Source organism: Antechinus flavipes, chromosome 2, assembly GCF_016432865.1.
Source record: "Antechinus flavipes isolate AdamAnt ecotype Samford, QLD, Australia chromosome 2, AdamAnt_v2, whole genome shotgun sequence".
In the NCBI taxonomy this organism is placed as follows: Eukaryota; Metazoa; Chordata; class Mammalia; order Dasyuromorphia; family Dasyuridae; genus Antechinus; species Antechinus flavipes.
The window spans coordinates 504,651,717-504,677,988 of NC_067399.1; the positions used below are offsets into that span (position 1 = coordinate 504,651,717).

Genomic DNA, 26,272 nt, shown 5'->3' on the forward strand with positions numbered 1-26,272 from the left:
GAATCCTTTGCTAAATTACTTATGTGAACTTCTAATTATTTGTAGCTTCAACTATTACCCCACAGTTAAACTTTTATAATTCAATTCTTCTTTTGGGAATGCCTGTCAGCAGTCATCACATTTGGGAGTTCAGTTTACATGCTTTGAAAACCCCAATAGCTTACTTTACCAATGTCTAGAGATTCACTTCTCAAATCTACAACAAAACTAAGTATATTAGGTATTTATACTTTTTTTTTTTTTTACTAACTTTTACTAACTTATTTAAAAAATGGTCTCAGATATACATACCAGGTGTACCAAAGACTTTGCTATAAGGGTGTGACAACTCAGGTGGGACATTTCCAGGTGAGGTTGGAGGAGTGGTCATACCACAGACTGCAGAGGGGCTCCATATAGTAGCCTAGAAATTTAGTAACATTAGATAACTATGGTAAAGAAGGAACAAATCCAAAGGTATTGTGGGCCTATCATGTGTTTATTAAAATATTGTCTATGCTTCTGATAGCATCAGGTAACCTTGACATGAACAAGAAAGAGTAGTTAAAATTCAAGAGGCACAATGTACTAAGGCAACTCAATCAAAGTAGCATTGTATTTGGTGGATTTTTAATTGCTAAAACTAACAAGAGCAAAATTAGATATTTCTACCATATTTCTACCTTAATATATCTTAAGAATAATTTTTAATATTGGTGAAATATCTTATTCATACACTAAACTTCTAATCCAAATGAACCAGTTTCAACACAAAGAAACATAGAGAATAGGCACCATACTTGTGTCGGCTCAGTTGACAGCCGTATTGATGAGCAACTCAGAACCTGAGGTAGCTGCCCTGGCGTGTTTAACAACGCCAGCCGAGGAGTGGAATAAGGGGTAGAAGTAGCATTCCCTAAAATGAAAGACATACATGGGATTAAAAATTGGTTTTAGATCACTTCAATTGAACATGATTCTCTTAAACCATCCAATTCTCTATCTCCACAAAGGTCCTATTATCTCAGAGACAAACTGCTAATATTTTCTGCCTAATATTTAAAAGGTTCTTAAAAGAGATTTTATAAATGAGAGTTAATGGTATTCGTTTCAGTTAAACTTTTAGGATTCTTTTTATGAGTCTAATGTGGAAGGCAGTTTTAATTAGTGTGATGGTATAAATTTAGGGTTTAATAAACTTTCTACAGGTATCAATCCTACATCAGGTACATTAATTCCATAGGAAAATAGATCCCTTAATGTTGTAAAAAATTACCTTGGCATGGGTTCTGTCAATAAAAAGTTATTAAAAAAAAAAGTAGATCCTTCTTTATTCTGGATAACTGTACAAAAGTGATTGGCAAATAAATATTCCCCTGTGAGCCAGAATAAAGATGTTTTTACATTTAAACATTTTTTCTTTATATAGTCTAAGATATTATTTCTGTATCTGGTATATCCCTGGTAGGCTGCCATGTAAAGATCCAAACATAAGATCCTGAAATTCAAGGGATTAACATTAACATGGGATTATGTGAAGAGATTTAAAAAGCTGGGATCAGAATTTGAATTAGAAATTTTGAGAAAAAAATGCCCAAGTCTTTGATAGCTCTTATCCCAGAGAAAAAAAATTAAATCACCACAGGAGTAAAATGTTTTCTGGAGAAAAAAGTTTTGAAATAGATAAGTCCTAGAGTTCTCTCTCTTTTTACCATAGCTATTCTGTGTGTCAACATAAGGGCTGGCGATGGCATCAGTTGGACGATGATGAAAGCGTGCTGAGATCTGCTGAGACACAGAATAGCCATCTTCGTATGAGGCTTCAGTGGGGTCCAGAGAAATTTTGGCACATTCTATTACAACATCATGAGTTTCTAATCTCTTCCACCTGTAACAAGGGAATTGAAAATCATGAAATACAAATTTGAACCAACTCAGATTTGGAAGCATATTAAGAACTACATATTTGTTCTGCAAATTTGATTCTCACTAGCTTAAAAAGAACCATATTAAGCTGATTCCATTTTCAAAAGCTTAGGAATATGCATAAAATACAGTTTTTAAAAGGCTGCTTCATTGATTGGAGTTCACCATAGGAGACTGCTTATCAAAGAAGCAAACAGGGAGACTTGGAAAACTCCTAACCAGCAACATCAGGTGGCAAATCTAAGTCTTCATATCAAAGCCTGAAACTTCTCCCAATTCATCCTTAGTTTAATGTGAAAAATGTTGACTCTAGGAAACTAGCTAAAATATAGTTTACCCCATCTCTGTAAAGTATATTTTCTAACTTTTCATTCTCCAAATAGTAAGGCTTTATTGGGAATAAAAATTTTCTTCCTAATATTCCAAAGTTCTGGGATATCAGCATGACAATAATATCCACTAATTAAAGGAAAAGAAATTTCACAAGTAACCCAAAGGATTTTATTGCCAAAAATGTTTTCAATCTCTAAAAGACTATTTTAAATGTTTGTTGTCAGTTAGCTTAAATTTCCAATACCTGCGTGGGTCTAGTTCATGGTCCTTGGATCCAGTCACTAATTCTGGATGAATTCGAACATGTTCCATCATTGGCTTAAAAAAAAAAAAAATTATAATTTTGATACTTTCATGTGAGAAAAAAAAAAGCTAACTCTGGGCAGTCAATTCTAGGAGAATTTTTAAGTACAGAAAACTTAGACTCTTCTTTAAGCAATACAGCCCACATACTACTTTTCAAAAGTATTTCTATCATTTGAGTAGAATGGGCCACAGCTGAAGATCAAAGTTACATAAATTTATTTTATCTAAGTAAACCTTAGCAGCTAGATGGTCTAGTGAACAGAATGCGAAGACTGGAGTCGAGAAGATTTATCTTCATGAGTTCAAATACAGCCTCAGACATCTACTAGCTATGTGACTCTGGACAAGTCAGGTAACTGTTTGCCTCAGTGCCTGACCTGTAAAGTGAGCTGAAAAAGAAAATGGCAACTATTCCAGTATCTCTGCCAAGAAAACTCGAAAAATGAGATCATAGAGAGTAGGGTATGACCAAAACAACTGAATAGCAACAACAAAAAGACCAGTAAACTATGCTTTACCTTTACCACTTCTTCAAAGGTCTCCAAGTTTTCCTTCATACTGTAGTGAGAACGTAGAAAGGAGACAAAGTTGCAAGGGTACATTCCATAAAGGCGATGAAAGAAAGCATAAACACTGGCATGAAGATGGACGAGATAAATTTCTGTCACATGACCTAAAGAAATTAGACTCTTTAGAAAATACTAATAGTAGGGCACATGAGCAGAAAATCTATACATTTGTTAGAAAATCTTGCTGAACCATAAGTGTTGAGACTTCCATAAAAGGGGGTAAATTGTACAAAATAATGATCCCCAACTTCGAAAAAATATTCCACTAATAAAAAACAGCTGGCATCATGATAGCGGTTTTCCACATGTTTAGCTGTGGGGAGAAAAATTCTATTCTTGTGTAGGAAATTACAGTATGCAAATTCAAAAAATGTTACACATTCTATCACTGCAATGCTAATGTCTCACACTGGGGTTGGCAGAAGACTAAGAATTTATCACATACTCATAAACTTATGAGTCACTTTGATGGAGTTGTGCTACCAGTAGATAAGTAGAATTTTCTGTAGTTCTTGAAACTAGATTAATGAGCACATATAATTTCCCCCTGTTTTCTCTATATATACAAATAAATATTCCTTAGTATTAGAAAGCAGAATTTGTTCCAAGGGTATTAGTAGGCTAGAACACCAAAAAGGCTCAGAGATGGGTCTTTGATACAAAAATCTACAGTAATCTCAACTTCATTTTGTAATTAATGGCTTACATTGCCAAATCAGAGCAATGAACATTTATGAAGTATTTATTGTATTAGGCACTATGCTAAGTGCTGGGGATCAAAAGACAGCTTCTCTCCCAGGTTTGTTTATTATATACCTAGTCAACTACTAATAAAATCACGTATCTTATGTTGTACCACACACTATTCTACTTTGACATTTAACCTTTCTGGAGTAAAGAATACTAAAAGACAGGAGTCTCTTAGTTGCTTATCACATATGTATCTATAGCTAATTTCCAGAGAATTTGTAAATCACTCAAATTGAGCTCACACCATATTGGATGAGGGCCTATTTACCTAGAATAACAAGGAAAAAAAACTCTTATGCTCCACCTAGTGTCTGATATATGCAATTCAGCAAGAATCTTACCTGGATTCTTCAGGCACCATGATGAAAGACGGCCAAAAACATCAAAGAAGTCGTGAAGGTATTGTTTGCCTGACTGTGGAATCATTGGCAGCATGGTTATTAAGACTAAAACTCCTGTTGTGAGTATTACTACATCTGTATCAGTCTGCAGAGAGGAAAAGCCAAGTGAGAAGAGTGAAGACAACCTGCCAGAAATAAGATTCGTATCAGCACTACATACTAACTGAGGAAAATCTCAATGAATGAACCTCATACCAGAAGGTCATTCATTATTAGCTTTGAAACTTTTCCTTAAGGATTTGAAGATAAACTCACAAGAGACTCAACATAAATAACTTTTTAACAGCTCCATGTTGCTCAATCTTTTAAAAGTTCTCATCACACACCTCTGTACTTTTAGGGTATGTGGCAATATCATATAGTTTGAATTTCAATTTCTAACTCCTCAAGATCTATTTATGATATTCAGTTGAAAGCATAAAAACTTGCTTTTCACCAGAAAACCTTTCCAATGTTACATCAACTAGATTATATGCTGTTCTCAGGGTTGGTCCACATATTTTAGTTCCTAGTCAGTGAAATCTTAATCTATGCAGAAGTCCTCTTACTATACATTCTCTGGTAATGGCAAATGTTATCATTCATAACCATGTCATTCATCACTATGGAAAAAAAATACTTTTTCTATTTAAAAGACTATTGAATTAGAAGATCATCTAAGAAGAAACCAATCAAGACACAAAAAAATGAATCAGGAGAATAAGGCTACCTCTGGGGAAAAAAAAAATCTATGGTTTTCTTATGTCACCAAATAACTCAGAAGAGAATAGTACTTAACTGAACTCACAAGAAATGAATCCAGCTAGTCACTGGGTCTTAAATGAGAGATGATTACGACATAAATGATTTGCCAAATAACTGAAGCTTTGCCAAGTAACTGAAGCTAAATATTCAAGAAACAATGTTAGATAAAAGGACATCAGTTCAAAACTAAGAAATCTAAAGTTCTCTATCATACTAAAAATCCTGAATTGCATTTTGCTTTGTTTTGTTTTGGTGAGACAATAGGGGTTAAATGACTTGCCCAGAGTCACACAGCGTTAAGTATCGAAGGCCGAATTTGAACACAGATCTTCCTGAATTCAGGACTGGTACTCTATTCACTGCACCATCTAGCTGCCCTTTGAATTGCATTTTTAAAATTTGTAGCTTTTATTTATAGAATCATAAATATAGAGAACCCAGGGATCCAGAGCTCAGAGATCACTTAGTACCAATCCTTTATTTTGCAGAAAAGAAACTAAGGACCAGAAAGGTTAAGTGAGTGTTCATGGCCAATAAGCAGTGATAAAACCAGGATTCAAATCTAGATTCAAATCCATGGCTCCTTGTACTATACCACAATGTCTCATCTAAAGCCCCTAAGTCTTCTATTATCAGAGAGATATTAATATGTTTTTCCACAGTCTTATCTAGGTTACAAAATGCTTCTTTGTGCATCTAAGAAGATATGCTAAAATTCATCAAGTCATGCAATTAACAAATGTGAATAAAAATAAAGCATGCATAATCAACCAAGTTCTGAATATACAGCAAACACTAGAATAAGATTTAAACTATTTTATAGTTAACTCAACAGAACATCTAGATAAAAGTGTTATTTTAATACAAGGAAAAAAAGTAGGCTAACCAGCCAATTTTTAACAATTTAAAGAGTATACAATTTAAAAACTGCCTTAAAGTTATACACTTTTGAACAGAGATACCTAATAAGTTTTACTGTGCTGTACTTTACTGTAACAGACATCAAACATCCATAGTATTCCAGGTATCAAAAAATTCAATGAGCACAAGTCATGTATTATAGGATACCTGAACAAAACTGTTGAATCTTAAAGAACAGTCTGGCTTAAAATAAAAACTTATTTTCATAGCACTTTATGGTTTACTTTATGCATTTTTATTTAAACTGAAAAGTCCCTTGAAATAAGACAGATACTGCCTTTATACAGCTAAAAAAACTAAAGCTTATGGAGGTGAAGGACTTGTTTCATTAATAACAGAAATGGAACGAAGATCAAATTCTGACCAACTCCAGAAGGCTTTCAACTACATTGCCTTCCTTACTTATTATAATTAACAAGCTCACTGGTTCCAGAAAGTTCAGTATTTCAGAAACTAAGCTCATCAAACAAATCATTCAAATCTTTAGAATGCCTACCTTGAGACACTTAAGCAAAGAAGGCAAGAGAGGCGCTTGAGAGAGCTTATGCTTCCATGGGGGCTGCAGTCTTATGACATGCCCCAGTAAGGAGAGGACGGGTAAACGAGTAGCAGCTTTGCCCACATATTCATTAATTTTGTCCATGAGGTGCTAAAAATGGAAAAGACAAAGTTTATTTCATTCATTTAGGCAAGAACTAATACATGTAACACTATTAGAAAAGGATGGATTCTTATTTGCAGTCTTCAAGTGTCTAAATCATTCTAACTTGTTTTTTGATGCAAAAGCTGAAAAAGATTAAAAAAAAAAAAGAGAGAGAGAGAGAGAGAGACAGACACATACAGAGAGAGAAGAGACCACAACAGAGACATGATTAAAAGTATCTTTTTTTTAACTTTTATTTCGGGGACTTATGTCATATTTTAACCCCAAACAAGCACCATGAATCAGAAGAAATAAACAAAAATGACAAAAATATAAAATTTCTCCAGCAAAAACTGACAAAAGTAGCACATTATTAGAATTCTTTAGAAAGAATTATAAAGTATTCGCACACTCCAAATCACAAAGTTCCAAATTTTATGAATACAAAAAAGATTTTTATATTCTCCCAACCAAAGAAAGGGGAAATAGGTATTGATACAGCAGAATCCTCCTTTGCTATCCTATCCTTTGGCACCAGGTTTAACAAATGATATCACAGATTAAATGCATTTATAGGTTTTTCTCAGATAAGAATCTTTGCATACAAAATTATGAAAAACTGAATTTACAAAAAGATGATTTATTTTTCACAGATTTACAAGATTCCTCCAAAAGTATAGTGCATTTTAAATGCTTTTAGATAACTTTTTGATAAATTTACATTAAAAAGTTATTCTTATAGGTAGTTATATTGGACATAAGTTGCAGAGCTTTGTGATATGCCTAATGTGAAACATTTAATGTATTGAATACAATAACGATGACAATAACAGCAAACATTTATATAGTACTTTATTACATGCCAGACCCTGTGCTAAGGTGCTTTACAATTATTATTCCATTTGAGCCTCAAAACAACCTTGGGAGGTGGATGTTATTATTATCATCCTTATTTTACAGATAAGAAAACTGAGGCAAAAAGAACTTAAGTGATTTGCCCATGGTTGTATGGCTGGTAAGTATCAGAGACTGGATTTGAACTCAGGTCTTCCTGATTCCAAGCCCAGCACTCAATCCACTATGCCATCTAAAAATTACATCATTATTTTATAATTTCATCAATGTTCTACCATCAAATATAAAGAAATTACCTTATCATGAGGCTCTTGCAATGTAGTCAAGATGCGTAATACCTGTTGAGAATTGGTTTCCAGATAATAATCCACCAATGTGTTTACAAGCATAGGACCACGGTCTAAATAAATAGAAATATGATTTAAATATGGCTTTCTTTCTTAAATACCTTAAATATATATTTCAGTATCTTCCAATGTGAAATACACTTTAGTCTATATTTAAGTTGCATGAAAAACTTTGTGGCAAGTTATCATCTAAAATTGTATGAAATTTATCCTACTTCAATTCAGGTCATAAACCAATTTCTAGTTTTTTTAAACTCTGAATTGAATAAGTGTTTAATTGTTTTCCCCCATAGCCTAAATCCATAAAGATCCTAAGTTTATAATAGAGATTTTAGAGATAGGGTGTTTTCTCCAGATTAGCGTTAAAAAATGAATGTGGGAATAAACAAAAAACTATACTATTCACATTGGCTACTTACCAGAATTGAGATTCTCTTTAAAGACAGTTGTTATTTCATCTAACACACCCAGAGTTGAGGAATCCAGCATGGAGAGGAGTTCACTAATATTTGCCTGCTGTGCCATTATCTTATATGTATGTGCTCTTGCTAGTTTTGGTACACACATTAAAATTTCCACAGGTTCTTCATTTGTACCTCTACCAGACTGCGGAAAAAAGAGAAAACCATTCATACGGTAATAGTACCACTGCCCACTAGCTCCACATTCCCAAATGATTATTAAAACACAAAGTAGAGAAGAAAAAAACTATAATCACTTTTTCACATGACACTAAGATCTATGTGATTTCATTCTTGTCAATTATATGACCAAATTATTAATTCTAGTTAAAGAAATAACTAAAAACACCATTAGTGTTTTTAGAATAGTGAGTTACTGACAACAGAAATTTATAAATGGACAAATTTCCCCTTGGACAACTAGGTTGTATAGTGGATAGAATACTGGGATTAGAGTCAGGAAGACTTATGTTCCTGAGTTCAAATACAGTCACAGACACTTAAGAGTCATGTGCCGTAGACACGTAACTTAATCCTATTTGCCTCAGTTTCCTCATGTGAAAATGAGCTAGAGTAGAAAATGGCTAACCACTCTACTTTCTTCACCAAGAAAACCTCAAAATGGGGTCATGAATAGTTTGACAATACTGATAAATGACTGAACAACAACAACAAATTTTCCTTTAATATCTATTTTAGCATCTGTGCTTGGGTTCATGTTGATTAGAACACTAATGCTACGGAGACCATAATCTCAAATTAACTGAGCCTACACAATTTTTTTCACACCTCGTATTTCCCTCCCTTAAACCTCTTCAGTCCTCTCAAACACATCTGCTGCTGGCCAAAGGAGATAAGACAAGAAGGTGAGAAAATTTCAATATTCATACCTTATCAAAAGTAGAACACATAAAAGACATATTATAGGAGTCACTACAAATATCTATAATCATACGTGCCTGCTTTAATCTTTAAAGCTGTCTGGTACCAATTATTTCATCTCATACAGGTTTGTTAATAATAAAAATATAGCCACCATATATTGCAATGATTCTCTAAATTAGCCAAAAGTAAATGGCTAAAATGTTAACAAGTTTCTTTCAATATCATCTGATTTTAACATTAAGTTGTAAAACAGTTATAATTACTGCAATTAATGTAGTATTCCATTGCAATGACTTAATCCAAGAGCCCAAATTCTTTAAATTTTTAAGCAAAAACCTTGTGACACTCATTGGTTTGCTCCTCTGAAAAAAAAAAAAAAGCTTAGAAGCCAAAAAGTCAATTAAAATATTTAGATGTGTTCTTGACTACAAATCAAGATATGGGAAAAAATGTAAACCCACCTAGAAACAGTAATCACAAAGCCTTAAATCATTATATTAGATAATCAATTTTTTTAAGACTCCATTGCAGAAATGGTTCTAAAAAAGCAATAACTCCATTATAAATGGAGTATAAGACTTACATAACTTCTAGGTCACTCATTTCTATTCTGAAATGTTACACGGGAGACTTGGAAAGAGTTGCCAAAAAAGCATAATTCAGGAGCCAAGGAAAAAAAAAATCTTACTCAAGTCTTCTAGAAATTTCTGAAATGGGTACTTATTTTTGCTTTCACCAAAACAAGCACTTGGGTAAAGCATGAAAAGATCAGTTTTTAATTTTAAAAAAAATCTACAAACTTAGAAACAAGCTGGGTAGTTCAAATCAGTTAGCCTTGACTATAGTAGGCAAGATAACTGGATGCTTGCCATCTTTGTTTAGGGTTTTGCTAATATTTCTCTGTGCTTTAGGACTGAACATATTCAGAAGAACAAAATTGACAGCATTTCCTTTTAATTTCTCATATAAAAAAGATGTTCTCAAATCTAATTTAAGGATGATAGAATTACAATACAAAATTAAGTCAGTAACAGCACTGAGCAAACCAATGGACACCATCAAATCCAGTACACTAACTGGAAAATAATCCTGAGATTTACTCAAAAAAGAAACAAGAGCTTCATCACCATAATATTAAATTTTGAGGGTACAGCATTTATAAGACTGCATGTTTAGTTGCCAGGGATAAATGCTGTGCCATGTAATAGTCATTTCAAAGTATCTTAAGTAATAGTACAAAGATTACTGAAATTTGGATAAACAACTTTTAGAAATGAAGTTTAAGAATACCAGATAATCTTAGTAGGCATCTAATCTTGCTAGCTAATCCCAAAATATAACTAAATCAGAAGATTTTCTTGGCCTTCAAATTTTTCAAAGCATAAATATCTAAACTTTATGCATCTCTGATTCTAAATGCTACAAACACAAATTTACATTGCTGAATCCCTTAAAAGAATACAATGCTCTTTTTGGTTTTGGTCCCATTTCTGCATTCTCAGATACTAACTTTAAAAGCAGAACATCTGCTGAGCATTTCAATAAAGTAAACAAAGCCAGCCAATAAAACTTTTAAGTCCAAAATACTTACAGAGTATAGTAACCAAGGAAAAAGGTGAATTTTCTTTTCTGTCTTAATAAAAAATTAGTATAAAAATCAGCTGAATTTCCCTGTGAAGTCAAAAGCATACAGTATTTCAAAAAGCTGATTGGTAAATGCCCTGGTCACACAAGAATCTGTAATTCACAGATCATACAAAAAAGCCTGGTATTTCAAGGCCTTTAAACTTAAAAACTGATGACTATAGACCTGAAGGATTTTAAAAATGAAAAGCACTTTATAGGTCATATAGTCTAAACCTTTTATTTTACAGAAAAGAAAAGTTGAGAATTACAGAAGAGACAGAACAGGAAATGGAAGGTCTTTAGACTCTAAACAGGATGCCCATTCCATTAAACCCCACAAACAATAATTATTTATTTTTATAATAATATTTATATCCCTGAAAATGAAGGGCTTTATTATATTTTAATAAACTTCTTCTCATAGCTACTGAGTATATGCTAAGTCTTAGAGATTGAAAAAAAGACAACATAACAAGTAACTTGTGACTTGATCAAGATTTTTACCTTATTTAAGAATTCCATAATTGAAGGATACTAAAGTCTAGTACCCAAATACAATGACACCTGTACTCTTAACCACTTATAATTAAATAATAAGATACTAGTAGTTCAAAAGAAAATGGCTATATATCATGAATAACCCAACAGTAAATCAAGAAATATGTGTGTATGTATGTATATGAAATATTCTTTCAGATCAATAAACCTCTCTCAGCTGTTAGAGAACACCAACTTGGAGTTAGAATACAGGGGACGCCAAAAATCTAGATTCTAGGTTAGTAATGTGTTTACATATCTGAAAACAGTGTTAAAAGTATTTTAGGTACACTTTAATAGTCAAAGTTGCAGGTAAGTGATTAACTTGGAAAATCTGACAATGTTATATTATTATTTCTGAACACTTAGCTCATCTAATTACAGCATTCTGTTCAACTCAAGTAGCCTCCATCTACTACATATTCACAATGTCTACAGGAACAGACCCCTTGCACTTAGGTTCAGGTCTTATTTTTAAGTCCTGAGTAAAAAAGATGTGAAGATCATGTGCATTATCTCTAACACTTAGCCTCAGCTAACACTTGTATACATAAAAATAACTAGGATATTTTACTGATCTACATTGTACTAACACAAATGTTGTTGCCCTACATATATAATTTAGACTAGAAAAGAAACAACTCCACCCAAACTTTAAGAGAAGGAAGGTAAAGTTAAAAGTAGGGTAGAAGTTCTGCTTAAGAGAGGTGTTTAAAACAGTTCTAAGAAGATAAACACAACTCCTGTTGTTGTCTATAAAGTTTTTTAGGTCACTTAATTTCTTTCAAAATGTTCCTTTTTGCTCCTGAGAGATCAACAGCTAGGTTAAAAAGTCAAGTGTAACTGAGCTTCCTACTCATAGAAGTTTTCTAATTAGAAACTGATTTTAGATAATTTTTTTTATTATAGCTTTTTACTTGCAAAACATATGCATGGGTAATGTTTCAACACTGACCTTTGCAAAACCTTCTGTTCCAGAATTTCCCCTCTTTCCCCCACCCCCTCCCCTAGATTGCAGGTATTCCAATATATGTTAAAATATATGTTAAATCCAATATATGTATACATATCTATATAGTTATCTTACTGCACAAGAAAAATTGAATCATTTTAGATAAATTTTAATGAAATGAGATATTTGTGTTTTGTAAATTTTAAAGCACTATTTTTAATATATCCTCTTTGCAAACCTTAAACTACTAAATAAATGTTAGCTATTTAGCTATTATTTTAAATATATCCGCTTTCCACCTCATTCTCAAAGCCCTCCTTCAATTGATTTCCCTACAATGTACTCCATCACAACCATTTTATACTTTTATAAAACATTTACTGTCTGAATTTCCATTTGCTATTATATAATGCAGTTTACTATGTACTTTTTTGTGTGGATATGGGTGGGTGGCTATTTATCTTGTTTACCTATTCAAATTGCAAACTAAAAGTTAGAAATTATTTTCTATATAAACTCTATCTATCTAATATCTAACTAGATATATAGCTGGTATCCAAATACAAATTTGTTAATGAATTTCTTTTTGGTGCTTTTTCATTCAATTTTTAGAAATCTGATTTTTCCCATCCCAAAAGAATTAAAGCTAAAAATTAAAGCATTCGGGCCAAATGTTCTCTGTAAATTAAATGGAAAAATGGATTGAGTTTTAAGTTAGTTATTTGTCACCTTGTTGAATATTCAGATACAATTTCTATTAGCATTCTTAATACTTTAAAAATTTGATTTTGTTATGAACTCTCTCTTCACTGATTTAGACTTCAGCCTTTCCACAGCTCTATAATGATTTCAAGAATTTCTCTGACTGAAAAATTCAACACTTTGTAGCCAATCTGTTTGTGAACATCAGTCTCAACTAGTAGAAGATGTCTTTTTCTGAATCACAGAAGAGAAAGAGGCTTGAAAATGGAAATGACAAAACTTAGAGAAGTTTCTTTGACAAAAAAGTGAAATGTTTTCATCGATTTTCAAAGGGGGCAGCTAGGTGTCATAGTGGATAGAATGCCAACCTAGAGTCAGGAAGACTCAACTTCCTGAGTTCAAATCTGGGGACAGACACTTTCTAGGAAATCACTTAATCTTATTTGTCTCAGTTTCCTCATCTGTAAAATGAGAAGGAAATGTAAACCACTCCTGTATCTTTGTCAAAAAACAAAACAAAACAAAAAATCCCAAATGGAGTCACGAAGGAGGGAACATAACTGAAAACTACTCAAAAGCAAAGATTTTCATAGGATCACAAATTTTAAGGTAGAAAAGATCTCAGATGCCATCTAGCCCAACCTCTTCATTTTACAAATGAGGAAACTGAGGCCTGGAAAGATCTAACTAGTACTAAGAGATGGCATTTGAACCTATCCCCTATTTCAAAATCCAATGTTCATTTCACTATACCACAGCACTTTTCTTAGTCTACAATCTGCAAAATATATATAAAGAGCAGAAATTACTAAGGTAATAACAAGCTTATTACCTCATAAGTTCATCACTATCCACCAGAGCTTACTTATATGAAGGTAATAAATGTCACAACATTAACACTACAGAATGACTTATATTAGCTAATTAACAGCATGAATATTCATGCCAGATACAATTTCCTTCTCAGCTCCTCAAAATATATACACACTATTCTGCTACAGATGATACTCTTACTAAAATGGTCAGCAGAATTAGATCAGATATAAGATAATTAAGACTATAATCACCTCTAAGATAATGTCTAAAATGTAAAATATACTCCCCCTTAGTGGAGGAATTGAGCCAAAACTGACATTAAGCACTGTGCCCTCATTTACCCCAAATGAGAAGGACAAAACATAAGATATTATGCTCTACCTGTTCTATGGACAATAAATACTTCAGTTTCCAGTGCTGTCAAACTGGTGTCTTTCATGATCTCTAAAGAAAAAGAAAACACTACATAAGTATACAAAACTAATCTTATAATATAATATGCTCACAGAATATTAGAGTTGGAAGGGACCTTAGAAGTCATCTACTCAACTAAGTCTAAAACTTCAAGTGACAGCCTTCTAAAGAGTAGAAATCAATTATTGTGCCCCCCTCCTTGCCTCCAGTTTCCTCTCATCCAGACTAAATATTCTGAGTTCCTGCAACCATTCATTATTTGACATGTTTTCCAGACCCTTCAATGCTCCTATGATTTTTCTTTGGACAAAATCTAGACCTTCCTAAAATAGGACAGTCTAAATTGTTTAAAGCTTAAAATACTGTCTTGCCAATGTAGAGTGTGATAGAACCTATGTTTCCTTTGATCTAGATTTTACTTCTCCTAAGATTATTAATGTTTTGTCCTCTCATGTCACATTGCTGACTTATCTTCTCTCCCCTCCTCCTCTCCCCCATCTCACCACTTACCAAATGAGTTAAGCCCTGAGGGGCTCTCACTTCTGATGTCTGGCACAGTGAAGAGTGAGGATTTTGACTGAGGCACTATACCCACCAGACTGTAATGCAGGTATCTTAAGGCAAGTTCAGGGAGGACAGAAATAGCCTATGAAGCAGAAGGGCAAAAGCTTATTTGGTGTATATTTATTTAATATGAATTAAACCACTGAAAGTGTGGCTCTATGAATAATATTCTCTATTTAGCTAGTAATGAAGACCAGTAAGTTAGAAGCAACTGAGTTATTTAAAAAATAGCCAATCTTAGTCAAAATTAGACTGTTGATCTTTTATCAATTTAACTTTATTAATCCAGTTGATAGAAAAGATTGTACATCAAGGTTGTACAGACATTTTCTGATAATCAAAGGAACAATTCTCTATTAGTACATTATGTGCAGAAATTATTCTACAAAGCTATGAAGTAAGTCCATTTCAGTAGGTTAGACAAACATTTAGAAGGACCTAAACCAAGGTCTCTAAACCAAGTAGATAACTTGGATTAGCATACAAGACTTCAAGTCTTTTAAGAAGCTTAGCTACTTAGTTTAGTGAGTCATATAGATTCCCTAATTTATATTTATTCCCAATCCATATTATCAACCTAAAAAATTTGCAACAGAAGGATAATTGTGATGATTATTCATATACCACACCCAAATCTTTTCCAGTTTTCTCTCCTACAATCCTAACCACGTATTCTCCTAAAACTTTCCACTGGAACTATCCACCACGATCAATTTCTGCTCTTTCCTTATTTTCTTAATGTAGTTTCCTCTACCTAAAAATGTCCTTTACATTCTAACTTCTACCTATATTTTAAGGCCTAGCTCAAATGTCATCTTTACCACAAAGCTTTTCTTGATTTTCTTCCTTCTAGCAATCTCTTCTTCCTTTTAATTTTTACATCCCTTGTTGCACCTACTGTACATTCACATTACATTCTGTATAATAATCAATGCCTTACTTTGCTCTACAAGAATAAGTTTCAAAAGTCAGAGATGTTGCCAATGTTTGAATTCCTCATGGTATGTAACAGAACAAGCACTCAATTTGTTGAATTGGTGAATTATAGAAATTAACTTCAAAAAGAAAACAACTATTTCAGGAGTTCTTAACCTTTTTTGTGTCATGGACCCCTTTAGAAGTTTAACAAAGCTTACAGACCCTTCTCAAATGTTTTTAAATGCATTAAAAAATACAAAGAATCACAAAGGAAGTTAACTATAATGGGATAGTTACAGATTTTAAGAAAAAATTCATGAACTCCAAGTGAAGAATCCCTGAAGTCCTTATTGACTGCCTAATACATGCAAGACACTGAGCTGGATCTTAGGGATTTGGGGGAAAAAAGACAACGTGATATACTGTCTGTGCCCTCAGAAACTTGTATTTTACTTAGAAGACAACAATATTATAATTTAAAATATGAAGCTATAATCAAAGATGTAAGCAAAGCAAAACAAAAAAAAAGGAGAGGCTGGAATGGATTGGGGAAGAGCAACAAGTTATATACTTTCAAAACAATCTCATATGGGTTTCATTTCTAGGGTTCATGAGTGGATTGTTTTCATATCTGAACACAGGGTAGATATGAATTCTAAGCTATTCATATGTGACCTTAGTATGAATTTTTTTTTTTTGAAATTGGGTTTTCTCTTTAGTGTAGGCTGAAAGTACCACTCAAAATTCCAAGTTCAAATAACATATCAACTTTTCCCCAAATTAGGAATTGTAGGCATGTACCACCACATCATAGTATGAACTTGTAAAGTTTTTTCCTACATCCTTATCTACAAGATTGTTGTTTGTCCTTCATTCTTAAAGAAGACCATGACAACAAGGAAATGATACCATGACATTCAAGTGAATGGAATTTAACTGAGGGAGAACTGTGCCAAGTTACTTGCCTTACTTTCCCCTCCAGAGTCATCTGGATCAAGATGACTGGAGATAGCCCTGGATTTTTCAAGTGCATAAGTAATAGCTATGAATTTGAACCTATCAGTTATCATCTGCAGTTGAAAAAAGGACCTAAAATGCCCTTAAAAGTATTCTATGTGGAAATCCTGCCTTAGAACTCTCAGGATTTGGGGAAGTTTCATATTTTCCCTAGAAAGAGCTATTTGTCAAAGTTAACAGTACTTAAAAAAAATCACTTTGAGGTAGTCTGGGACTGGTTTTACAAATAAAAATACAAGTTATAAATATGAACTTTATCCTTCCCCAAAACTGTTTCTACTCTCTTGCTGAATATAAATATTAAAGAGCTATTCACTTGATGAAATGGGTTAAAGTATTAATACAATGGAAAAGAAGATAAAGTTACTCTATTATGTTAATACTTTTATTAAAGATCAAGGCAAATTTGGATATACTATGGTTATTTGTGTTGCACAGTGTGTACAAAGTTCCCTCATATTTTTCTTTAGCCAAAAAAAAGCAAAAGCATATGCTATCATTTGCCCTGATTATATTCTCAATGATACCAAGTATCTTGAACAGCACTGAATGATCTAGGAAAAAGAGAGGAAGAAAAAAAGAGGACACTACTTGCCAGGAAGAAAAACAGCTGTTAGTTAAACCTGCCAAAGTCTATGGTCATGTGTTGTCTTTTCAGCTGTACTACCTTCCAAGGTCACATTAAAAGGGGCAGTAGAGAGCTTCAATTGACTAATTTCTAGGTTCAACAGTATACATGCCACTTTGGTCCAGTAATCAGATACAGCTTTGCTCCCTGTTTTGTGAATTCAGAAATACATTCCAATCAACTGTCTCAAGAGGCAGAAACTCAACAGTTTTGACAATACTATTACTCAGCATTGTCAATTCAGAATATTTCATCTCTTCTTTCTTATTTCTCCCTCCCCCGAAACATAGATACACACACACATACACACACACACACACACACACAGAAGATAGATGACTATTGTATGAAAGATTTATTTAGCATTGTCTTCCCTGAGTCAGACATAAGAAATCCTGGAGATCTTATAGGATATCCATGGGATCAGAAATGTAACTTGTCATTTCATCAGCATGTTGAACATATACTTGGGAAGTACCATGGATGCCAAGGTTAATGACCACTAAAGAAATAAAGTAAAGCAAGATACAGGAAATACTAAGATAAATGCTTGGTTTTAGGTTTAAACAAAGAAGAAACTCAATATTGTATAAATCTTGAAGAGTTATCCTATAACATTCAAATACGCCAAAAAATGTATTGGTTTTCCTCATCAGTGTACTGCAAAATTTGACAATTATTTAGAAGCTGTGAAACAGATCCTATTCTCCAAAGTCAGATACCGAAGTTCTTCAGTATTAAAAAATATGATTTTTAAGTGGCACCATGTTTAAAAATAAGGAGAATAACAAAAAAATTAATTGCCAGAGAAGAATGAATTCATCTTTTAGGCTATGGACTTAAGCAAAACAGTTTAGTCATGGTAGTCCATAGGCCATCTTTATAAGAAAGATACCAGCTACAAACCAACTGGGGACTTTCTAGTCTGGTAGTCATTCAAGAAATTAATTTATACTTATCAAAGCTTACCAATTTTTTAAAAAAATATTATAACAGAAGTTATTACTAAAAAGATGCATTAGGAGTACAAAGTATACTTGCTTCTTTAATCTAAAGCATTAGAAAACTTTACTTCTAAAAATGACTATAATAATATAATATGAATACACTTCTGTATCTTTACATTACACTATGTGAACAGCTCAAGTCAAAGCAAGTAGTTATGGATTATAGTATGCCTGAACACATTCCTTTAGTCTGTTGCTATTTATCTTTTATCTTCTCCCATACCAGATCTGATACATGAACATCCAAAATGCACCTTGTTGCTCAAACACAAGATGAGATTATTATTAAGTCATCATTCTATTTGCTTTATAAGACCCTTACCAATGGGTTTGAATAACTATCATGCCTGGCATTTGTCCAAGTAATGTCTTTAAGAGGAGAATATGGAAATGCAATGATGAATGCCCTCCTCACTCATCTGACACAGAAGCACTCTTTACTTTATGACTCCCTCTTCTGCCTTTTATTGACACTGAGACCCCTATACAGCAAAAGACAGGATTACATGAGTAAAGAACATGATTTTATGAATTTTTATTGATAATTAGCAATGACTACTAACTTAATAGCATTTAGATTCTAGAGGTTTACAAAGGCTAATTTTTCACTTATTTTATTATCTTGAAATAACCAAGAGCTATTAAAATTAACTGGAAACTGGCAAACATAACATCGTTTGGGATCAGGCTTGCTCATTTTTGCTTCTGTGCCCGTTGATATAAAATGAAAGTCATATACCTCTGTCCAGCAAGTCATTTGGGCTACATTTTGGCTCATTGTGGAAATCTGATTTTAGGAAGGTCACTGACAAGCTACAAAATAACCAGAAAGATGGGGGAACTCAAAACCACACATGCCATATGAGGAGCTATTAAAGAACTTTGGGACGTTTCGCTTAGAAGATTCAAGGAAATGATTATTTCTTTCTTCAAATATTTGAAAAGCTATATGAGGGGGAAAAAAAAGAGTGGGGGTTGGGGGCCAATTTCTTTTGTTTGGCCTCAGAAGTCAGAACTATGATCAACTCTTCCGGAGAGTAAGGGAGAAGGAGAGAAGTCACAGAAGGCAGATTTCTTCCTAGTAAAAGAAATTCCATAACAATTAGAGATGGGATGCCTTACGAGGGAATGGTCTCCATCACTTAAGGTATTTGAGCAAAGGCAATTAGGGTATATCATAAAAGGCATAGCTTTTCAGAAACCAAAGAAAGACGAGATGACTTCTGATGACTCTTCTAATTCAGATTTTTAAAAACTGCATTGTATTAACTTTTGAGTACTTAAGTATGAAAAAGGAAACTATTCTTATAAGCACTTCTCACATATAATTATACTCCTAATTCCTATGAAAAAGCAATCAGTCCCTTAAAAAATATACTAAAAGAATATACTAAAGAAAGGACTAAAAGGAATTCACAAATTAGTAAGAAAAAAAGTTAAGCAACAAGATTTTATAGAAGTTCAGAAGAGTGAATTTTTCTAAGCTATTAAATATATAAAAATATCGCCAATAAGTAAAGTCTAGATTAAATATTATAAATCTATTAGCATTTTGATGAGGCAAGCCAGAAGTGGGGACTTCAAGTCAAGAATTCAAGAAGCATTTATTAAGCACTTACTATATCTTGCAACGTACTAAGTATTAAGGATACAAAAGCAAAACAGTTTCTGTTGTCAAAGAGCTCATATTCTGGCGAGAAAGACAATATGCAAATAACTGTACACAGAAGAAATAGACAAGATAAACTGGAAGTAACCTCAAAGAAAAGACATTAGGGTGGTATGGAAATTGACCAGGAAAGGCTTCTTAAAGAAGTCAGGATTTGAGCTGAGTAGAAAGAAATTGGTGAAGACAGGCAATGAGGAGGAAGAATATATCAAAATGAAAGGGAGCCCATGAAAAGGCAGGGAATCAGGAGATAATTGCTATGTGTGAGTTATAGCAAAAGTTCCAATTTCAGAAAAAAATTAAAATCACAGAATCTTGGAGCTGAAAGGGACCTCTTTGGTCCAATACTTTTCTATTAAAGATGAGGCCAGGAAAGGTTAGGTGATTCAACAAGTTCACACAGCTTAATAACCTTCAAAAATAAACTGATTTATTTTATTGCAAGGTTTCCAGTATGCTACTGGATTAGGACTCTCAGGTATATATGCACTTAAAATAGCACTATTAAGAGATACAACAGCTTTAGTCCACTGTGACAAGGAAATAAAAATTGTACCTTGGCAATTTCCTAGAGGAATCTGAGATAGTGTTAGATTCCATCTAACACCAAGGTTAAGGTAAGTTAAAAAAAAAAAAAAAAAAAAAAACCTTCATTCACAGTACTCTGCATGCAATAGTCCCTTATTAAATGTTTGCTGAATGAATGAAAATCAAACTAAGATTTCTTGAGTATTTATATCCAAGTACCATACTATATAGATTAACTACATAAAAAGAAAATACAAACTGAAAATGAAGTCATGAAATTGCCACTGTAGGATTATTGGAAAGCTATGAAGTTATTCATTTGCCCTGATTAACTGATGAAATTGTGCAGTTTCACTGCATAAATGAGGCACTTAAGTATCAGAAGCTTTCCTAGTAATACACTGCATAACCAATACACCATATATACCAGAACTCTGTTTTGATATGTCAGTGAGAGTTCAATGATTCACATGATGAGACAGTTTATGAGTTCTCAAATCTAGAATGAACAGGTTAAGGAAGCTGACAAAGGCATTTTAACTAAGAGTTTAAAACACACCATGTGCTTCATGCCACCAAGAAATGCATGAAGCAAGAAAAGCTGACATCATTTGCCTTCTCAGAAATGACATACTATAGTTGTTTTGTGTTTTGTATAAGATATTAACTTTCGAAGGTATGGAGAAAGTGGTATTTTCCATTTATATCTACTATAAATACCCCTTAAGTTTACACCAGGTGGTTATAAGAAGATTCTGTAGCTCCCCAGGGCAATAGCAAAGAATGTTTCAGTGTTGAGTAGCCTCATTTGCCTGATGCATGACTGTTAAAAGTATATTTCCCTACACAGTCCCAAATCAGTTTATCCATTTGCATATTCAAGGTTTATTTAGGGATGTTCAATTTAAGGATCACAGGTGTTCACTGAATAAATCAAGAGTTCTCTGGTTTAATGCAGCCTCCTGAAATTAACAATTCTTTTTAGTCAGGAAGTGTTTGAATTGGGAAAACTACAAGTTTATCCCAAGAGTACAAAATATAAAATATCTCAAATTAAAATTCTTCATATAATAGCAATTATCTATCTTGACTATCAAAAGTCCAACACAAAAGCTTATTTTGTCTTGAAGAAAAACATTCTCTGGGGTACTTATCTATAGAAGCTAAATAATTTGAACTATTTATATATACCTTTCTACATTAAGTTCTTTATACTTCATGTCAACAGTTATAAAGTGCCTGTGACCTGCTAGGCAATGGGAATACAAGTAAGAAAAAGAACAATCCCCATTCTTACAACTAAATAGGAGGTATTCAACATGTGCACAAATAAGTATAATAAAATACTGGGCAAAGGAGGCATCCAGAGCTAACCTGTTAAAAAGGTACCGGATGTTTTCAACATATTACATACTTACATATATAACACATAATACAATGTTGATGATATTGTCATTTTATGCTTTTGGTGCGGGAGTATCTTATTTCTCATGTTAACAAACAAGGAACCCCCCTCCCTCCCCCCCCCCAAAAAAAAATAAAGAGAAATCCAAAAGATTAACTCCATCTCCTCTGAATGACAAGAATAAAATATGGACATGAGGGAATGAATGAGCTACATTTAGGAACCAGAAAAAGAAAAGAATCACTGATAACTACAGTAAAATCCTTTATCACTGCATGCAAAGAAAGTGCTTTTTAATAAAGCAACCACCTCCAGTAAGAAGTCTCTTCACCCTCTGTTCCCTTAAATGAATGAATGGGTGACCTGTGGTTGGTTCGAAGTCACTGCAAATAGCATTTTAAATATTACTTGTTCTGACAGTTACCTTAACGTCATCATCAATTAACGGGCAAAACCACTTGTCCTCTCGGGCCTCAGTTTCCTCATTTGACAAATGAGGGATTAGACTAGACGATCTCTAAGGTCTCTTCCAGCTTTAAACCCTGTGAATTCGCTGAAGCTCCCAAAGTGCAAAGCACTCAATTAAGATAAATCTCAACCGAGGCAAAGTGTAGGAGGAAGAGAGAAAATGAGGTTCAACTAAGTGCAACAGGACACTTAACCTCCCTCCATTCATTCTCTCTTCGACCCTTCCAAGAGGGTCCTCGGCTCTTTCCCCTCATCTTCCCTTAAAGAGTCAAGACCCCTGATCTCCTCAGAGAAGCTGTGGAGTGTCTCCCACCCCCGGGAAACTATCACCCCCACAAAGTGAAGGAGAGGAGGCGGTGCAGGGAAGAGGGCCCATCCTCTCAGGGCTCCCCTCGGCACCCGGGCCTGAGGGATTGGGGGGGCCTGGGATCAGGCATGGTCCGAGGAGCAATCCAGGGGGCCCGCCCCCCTCTTCCTAGAGAGCTGCCAGTCCCCGCAGGGCCCGGCCCCCAAAGAGAAAGAGAGAAGGAAAGAAAAGAGGGAGGGGGTCGCTAATGAAGCCCCCCTGCTCCCAAACGCCTAGCATCAGCGCCCCCTTCTCCTGCTAGGTCCCTTCCCGACAAGCCTTCCAAAGCGCGGGCCATCCCAGGGATCCCCGGTGAGAAGGAGAAGAGCGACACCCTTATACTCACCCACCGCCTCCTCCCCCTCGGCTGTTTACCTCTCACAGCTCCTCCAGCCTACAGGGCGCCGCCATCTTGGCCGTACAGCGCCCCCCTCCCCCTCCCCTCTCGGTCGCGTGCTGCAAAAGCCTCGGAGACTTCCGCCACAGAAAAGAGTCCCCGGCTCGCTGAACCATCCCCTCCGCCTCCTTCCTTTCCCCGCTCCCCCTCCCCCCACCCGGTTAATTGTGGATATTTACCATGGACGTCCTCCGAGCGACAAACTTTCCACAGAAGGTTAAGAATACCTATCTGTGGAATGGGAATGTGTCTGGGAGAACTAAAGAGTGAGCATAAAGTGTGCTGGGGGGGCGGGAACTAGCGGAAGGATTGAAAGAAGAGGCCACGGTAAAGTCTTGTGACTTTGAAGGCGGCAGAAAGAAGCGCCGGCGCTGCGGGAGGAGCCACGAGAAATGGGGCGGGGAGGCGGGGGGAGTGGTGTCACGTGACTGGTTCTTTCCGAGGTGGGGGCGCTGCTAAGGAGGGATAAACATGTTCATTCTGTCCGGGTGTGGTTTTAGCTATTTTCTGCCATTCTGTTTGTTTGGTTTTTTCCTCTTTTGCTTCCTGCTACGTTGTAGGATTTAGGGCTGGAAAGGACCTGGGGACTACTTGTTGAGACCCTGTTCCCAAGGGAATGGGAAGACCCAGGCCAGGCACTGCTTGTTACAGGCCTGATTTTGAACCTCAAAGGAAATGAAAGCTCACCTAGCACAAAAATATCTCTGCTCTCCACGTTTAAAAGGTATTGTCAGTCATGATCCGTTTAATTCTTCTCACAATCCCTTAAAATGGAGCATTTTACAGAGGAAAAAAGAAGAGGTGTATACAGGCTTGTGCAATACATAAGCAAAAGAACCGGGACTAGAGCCCCAATACCTTGTTCAGCTTCTACAGCTTGAGGAACCCTTTCAAATAATTTTCCCTGTCCTCCCCTTCAGTGTATTGATGTGTTTAAGTACTATGGACTCGTGCCCCATTCTTTTCTGGACTGGGTCAGAGATGCTTCACTAACTGCCTATTGGGCATCTCCAATTAGATGTCCAAGAGACATCTCAAACTAACATGTCCAAAACAGAACCCATCTTTCCCCCCAAACCTTTCCTTCTTCCAAAAACTTCCGTATTATTGTGGAAGGCACCAGCACCCACATGATTATGAAGGCTTGCAACCTTTGGGTCATCCTCACACTCACCCCATGTATGCATTCTGCCACCAAGTCTTGTCCTTTCTACAAAACATCTCTTATCTACATTGCTTTCTTTCTATTTGCAGAGCCTGGTTCAGGCCTTCATTCTCTTACACCTTGACTATTGAAATAGCCTTCTAGTCGATTTGCCTACCTCAACTTTCCTTTCACCCCAATCTATCCTCCCCTCAGGGGTCAAAGTGCCCTTCCTAAAGCTTGCCATTTTCCTACTCAATAAATTCCAATAACTCTCCTTTACCTCTAGCATCAAATATAAAGGTTTGGCTTTTTCTTTATCTTTTTTAAAAATTATTTTCTTTATTTCTCTGATTATACACGTACATTGATTTTTTTAAATAGACTTTTTATGTATCATGTTGGGAGAGAAAAATCAGAACAAAAGGGAAAAACACAAGAGAAAAAAAAGTGAACCAAATATAGTCTTTAGTTTGGTATTCAAAGCCCTTCAGAACCGGTTTCTAGTCTTCTTACACTTATAAACCTTGGCAGGTAGTCTATGATCCAGCTACACTGTCCTGCTTGCTTGACATTTCCCATATGACATTATCTTCTGACTCCCAAGTCTTTTCCCATACTGGAATGTTCTTCCTTACTCTTACTTCCTGACTTTCCTGGCTTCCTTCAAGCCTCAGCTTAACTCACACCTTGTGAAGGAGACCTTTCCTTCCCAGTTCATCCTTCCCATTTCTAAGTGTCTTTTCTCTGTCGATATCTTTCATCTGTGTCGAATATATGTGTAATATATGTGCTATATAAGAATCTTATACAGAAATATAAGATCAGAGAGAGGAGAGAGAGCAATACAGACACAGTTATTTACAGATTGTATCTGGATGAACATAGACTCCCTGAGAGCCAGAATCTTGTTTTTCCCTATCTCAGTGCTTAGCACTGAATCTGGCATATATTAAATGAATGCTGATTGACTGAAGGCATTCCCTCCACTAAAATGTACATTTGGTTTATTTTGGATTTTTATTTTAGAGATTAGGAAGAGATAAAGAAGATGGATTTGAGGCAGGGAGGCAAGAAGAACCTGTGGATTTCTAAAGCATTTCACCAAAGGAATTTTGGCTATAAGAAACTACGTACATATAAGTATTTGCCCTTTATTGAAGAATACAAGAAAGAAGGAAGCCTAGATGTGATCCCCTTGGAAATTTGCCTGGCCTACTTTGTAAAGTTAAATTTACCTTTCTCTTCCCTTGATCACAATTTGTGGCTGTGAAATCCGTTATTTGTTCTACAATTATTTATTGTACATCTGCCACATAGGGCCAGAAGTATGCTAGGAATTAAGAGGAATTTCTAAAAAAGAAGATTAAAACATGATCCTTCCTAAAAATGCTTAAAACGTAATTGAAGACACAACTAAAACATAAATTCCTCAGTCCAGCACTCTTAACTATCCATATTGTAAATAAAATATAAAATTCTTGAAATCAGGGACTTTTTTCTTGTCCTTTTAATCACAATTCTTAGTATATGGTAGAACTTTAATATTTCAATATAAAATCAAAGGAGTTGTGATCCTTACATGTATATGAAATGTGTGAGAGGAGTCAAACTCCCATTTTCAGATTTGCTTTTTTCCATTACCACCGGAGCTATGAAAAATGGTCATACCCATACCTGATGTTTGTTTGGAATCAATTCAGCATTATTAAGTGACTCCTTTGTGCAAGGCACTGAACTGGGGAAAAATTTTGGGAGGGAGGAGGAGAAGGGAATGAAACTCAAGCTCAGTCTTGTAGTGTACTGTTACACAAATGTAATACAAATTAAAATATAATATATACAAAGGACAGATTAGACCATGGTAAGTACAACACAGTAAGCACCTACTATGTGCAAGGCACTGAATATATATATATATATATGCATATACACACATACATATATATATATATATATAAAAAACAGTCTCTGTCATCATAGAGCTTCTATTATAGAAAATGAAACATACACA

General features: G+C 34.7%; 1 protein-coding gene across 7 annotated transcripts in view; it reads right to left on the reverse strand.

Moving 5' to 3' along the window:
• Positions 1 to 23,450, reverse strand: part of TSC1 (TSC complex subunit 1) — a 40,305-nt gene extending 16,855 nt beyond the window's left edge. The window contains exons 1-12 of one of the 7 annotated variants that reach the window (XM_051980239.1): positions 23,064 to 23,132; positions 14,135 to 14,197; positions 10,712 to 10,791; positions 8,194 to 8,380; positions 7,724 to 7,827; positions 6,426 to 6,578; positions 4,205 to 4,349; positions 3,063 to 3,217; positions 2,483 to 2,556; positions 1,692 to 1,867; positions 780 to 895; positions 292 to 403 (exon numbers count right to left, since the gene is read on the reverse strand). In XM_051980239.1, the coding sequence (XP_051836199.1) occupies positions 292 to 403; positions 780 to 895; positions 1,692 to 1,867; positions 2,483 to 2,556; positions 3,063 to 3,217; positions 4,205 to 4,349; positions 6,426 to 6,578; positions 7,724 to 7,827; positions 8,194 to 8,341 (1,183 nt within the window). In that variant the 5' untranslated portion in view covers positions 8,342 to 8,380; positions 10,712 to 10,791; positions 14,135 to 14,197; positions 23,064 to 23,132. Of the gene's footprint in view, positions 1 to 291; positions 404 to 779; positions 896 to 1,691; positions 1,868 to 2,482; positions 2,557 to 3,062; positions 3,218 to 4,204; positions 4,350 to 6,425; positions 6,579 to 7,723; positions 7,828 to 8,193; positions 8,381 to 10,711; positions 10,792 to 14,134; positions 14,198 to 14,677; positions 14,762 to 22,327; positions 22,431 to 23,063; positions 23,147 to 23,293 lie in introns of those variants that run through there. The other 6 variants (XM_051980237.1, XM_051980238.1, XM_051980240.1 and 3 more) reach the window with 6 other exon arrangements.
• Between the last annotated feature and the right edge of the window lie 2,822 nt (positions 23,451 to 26,272).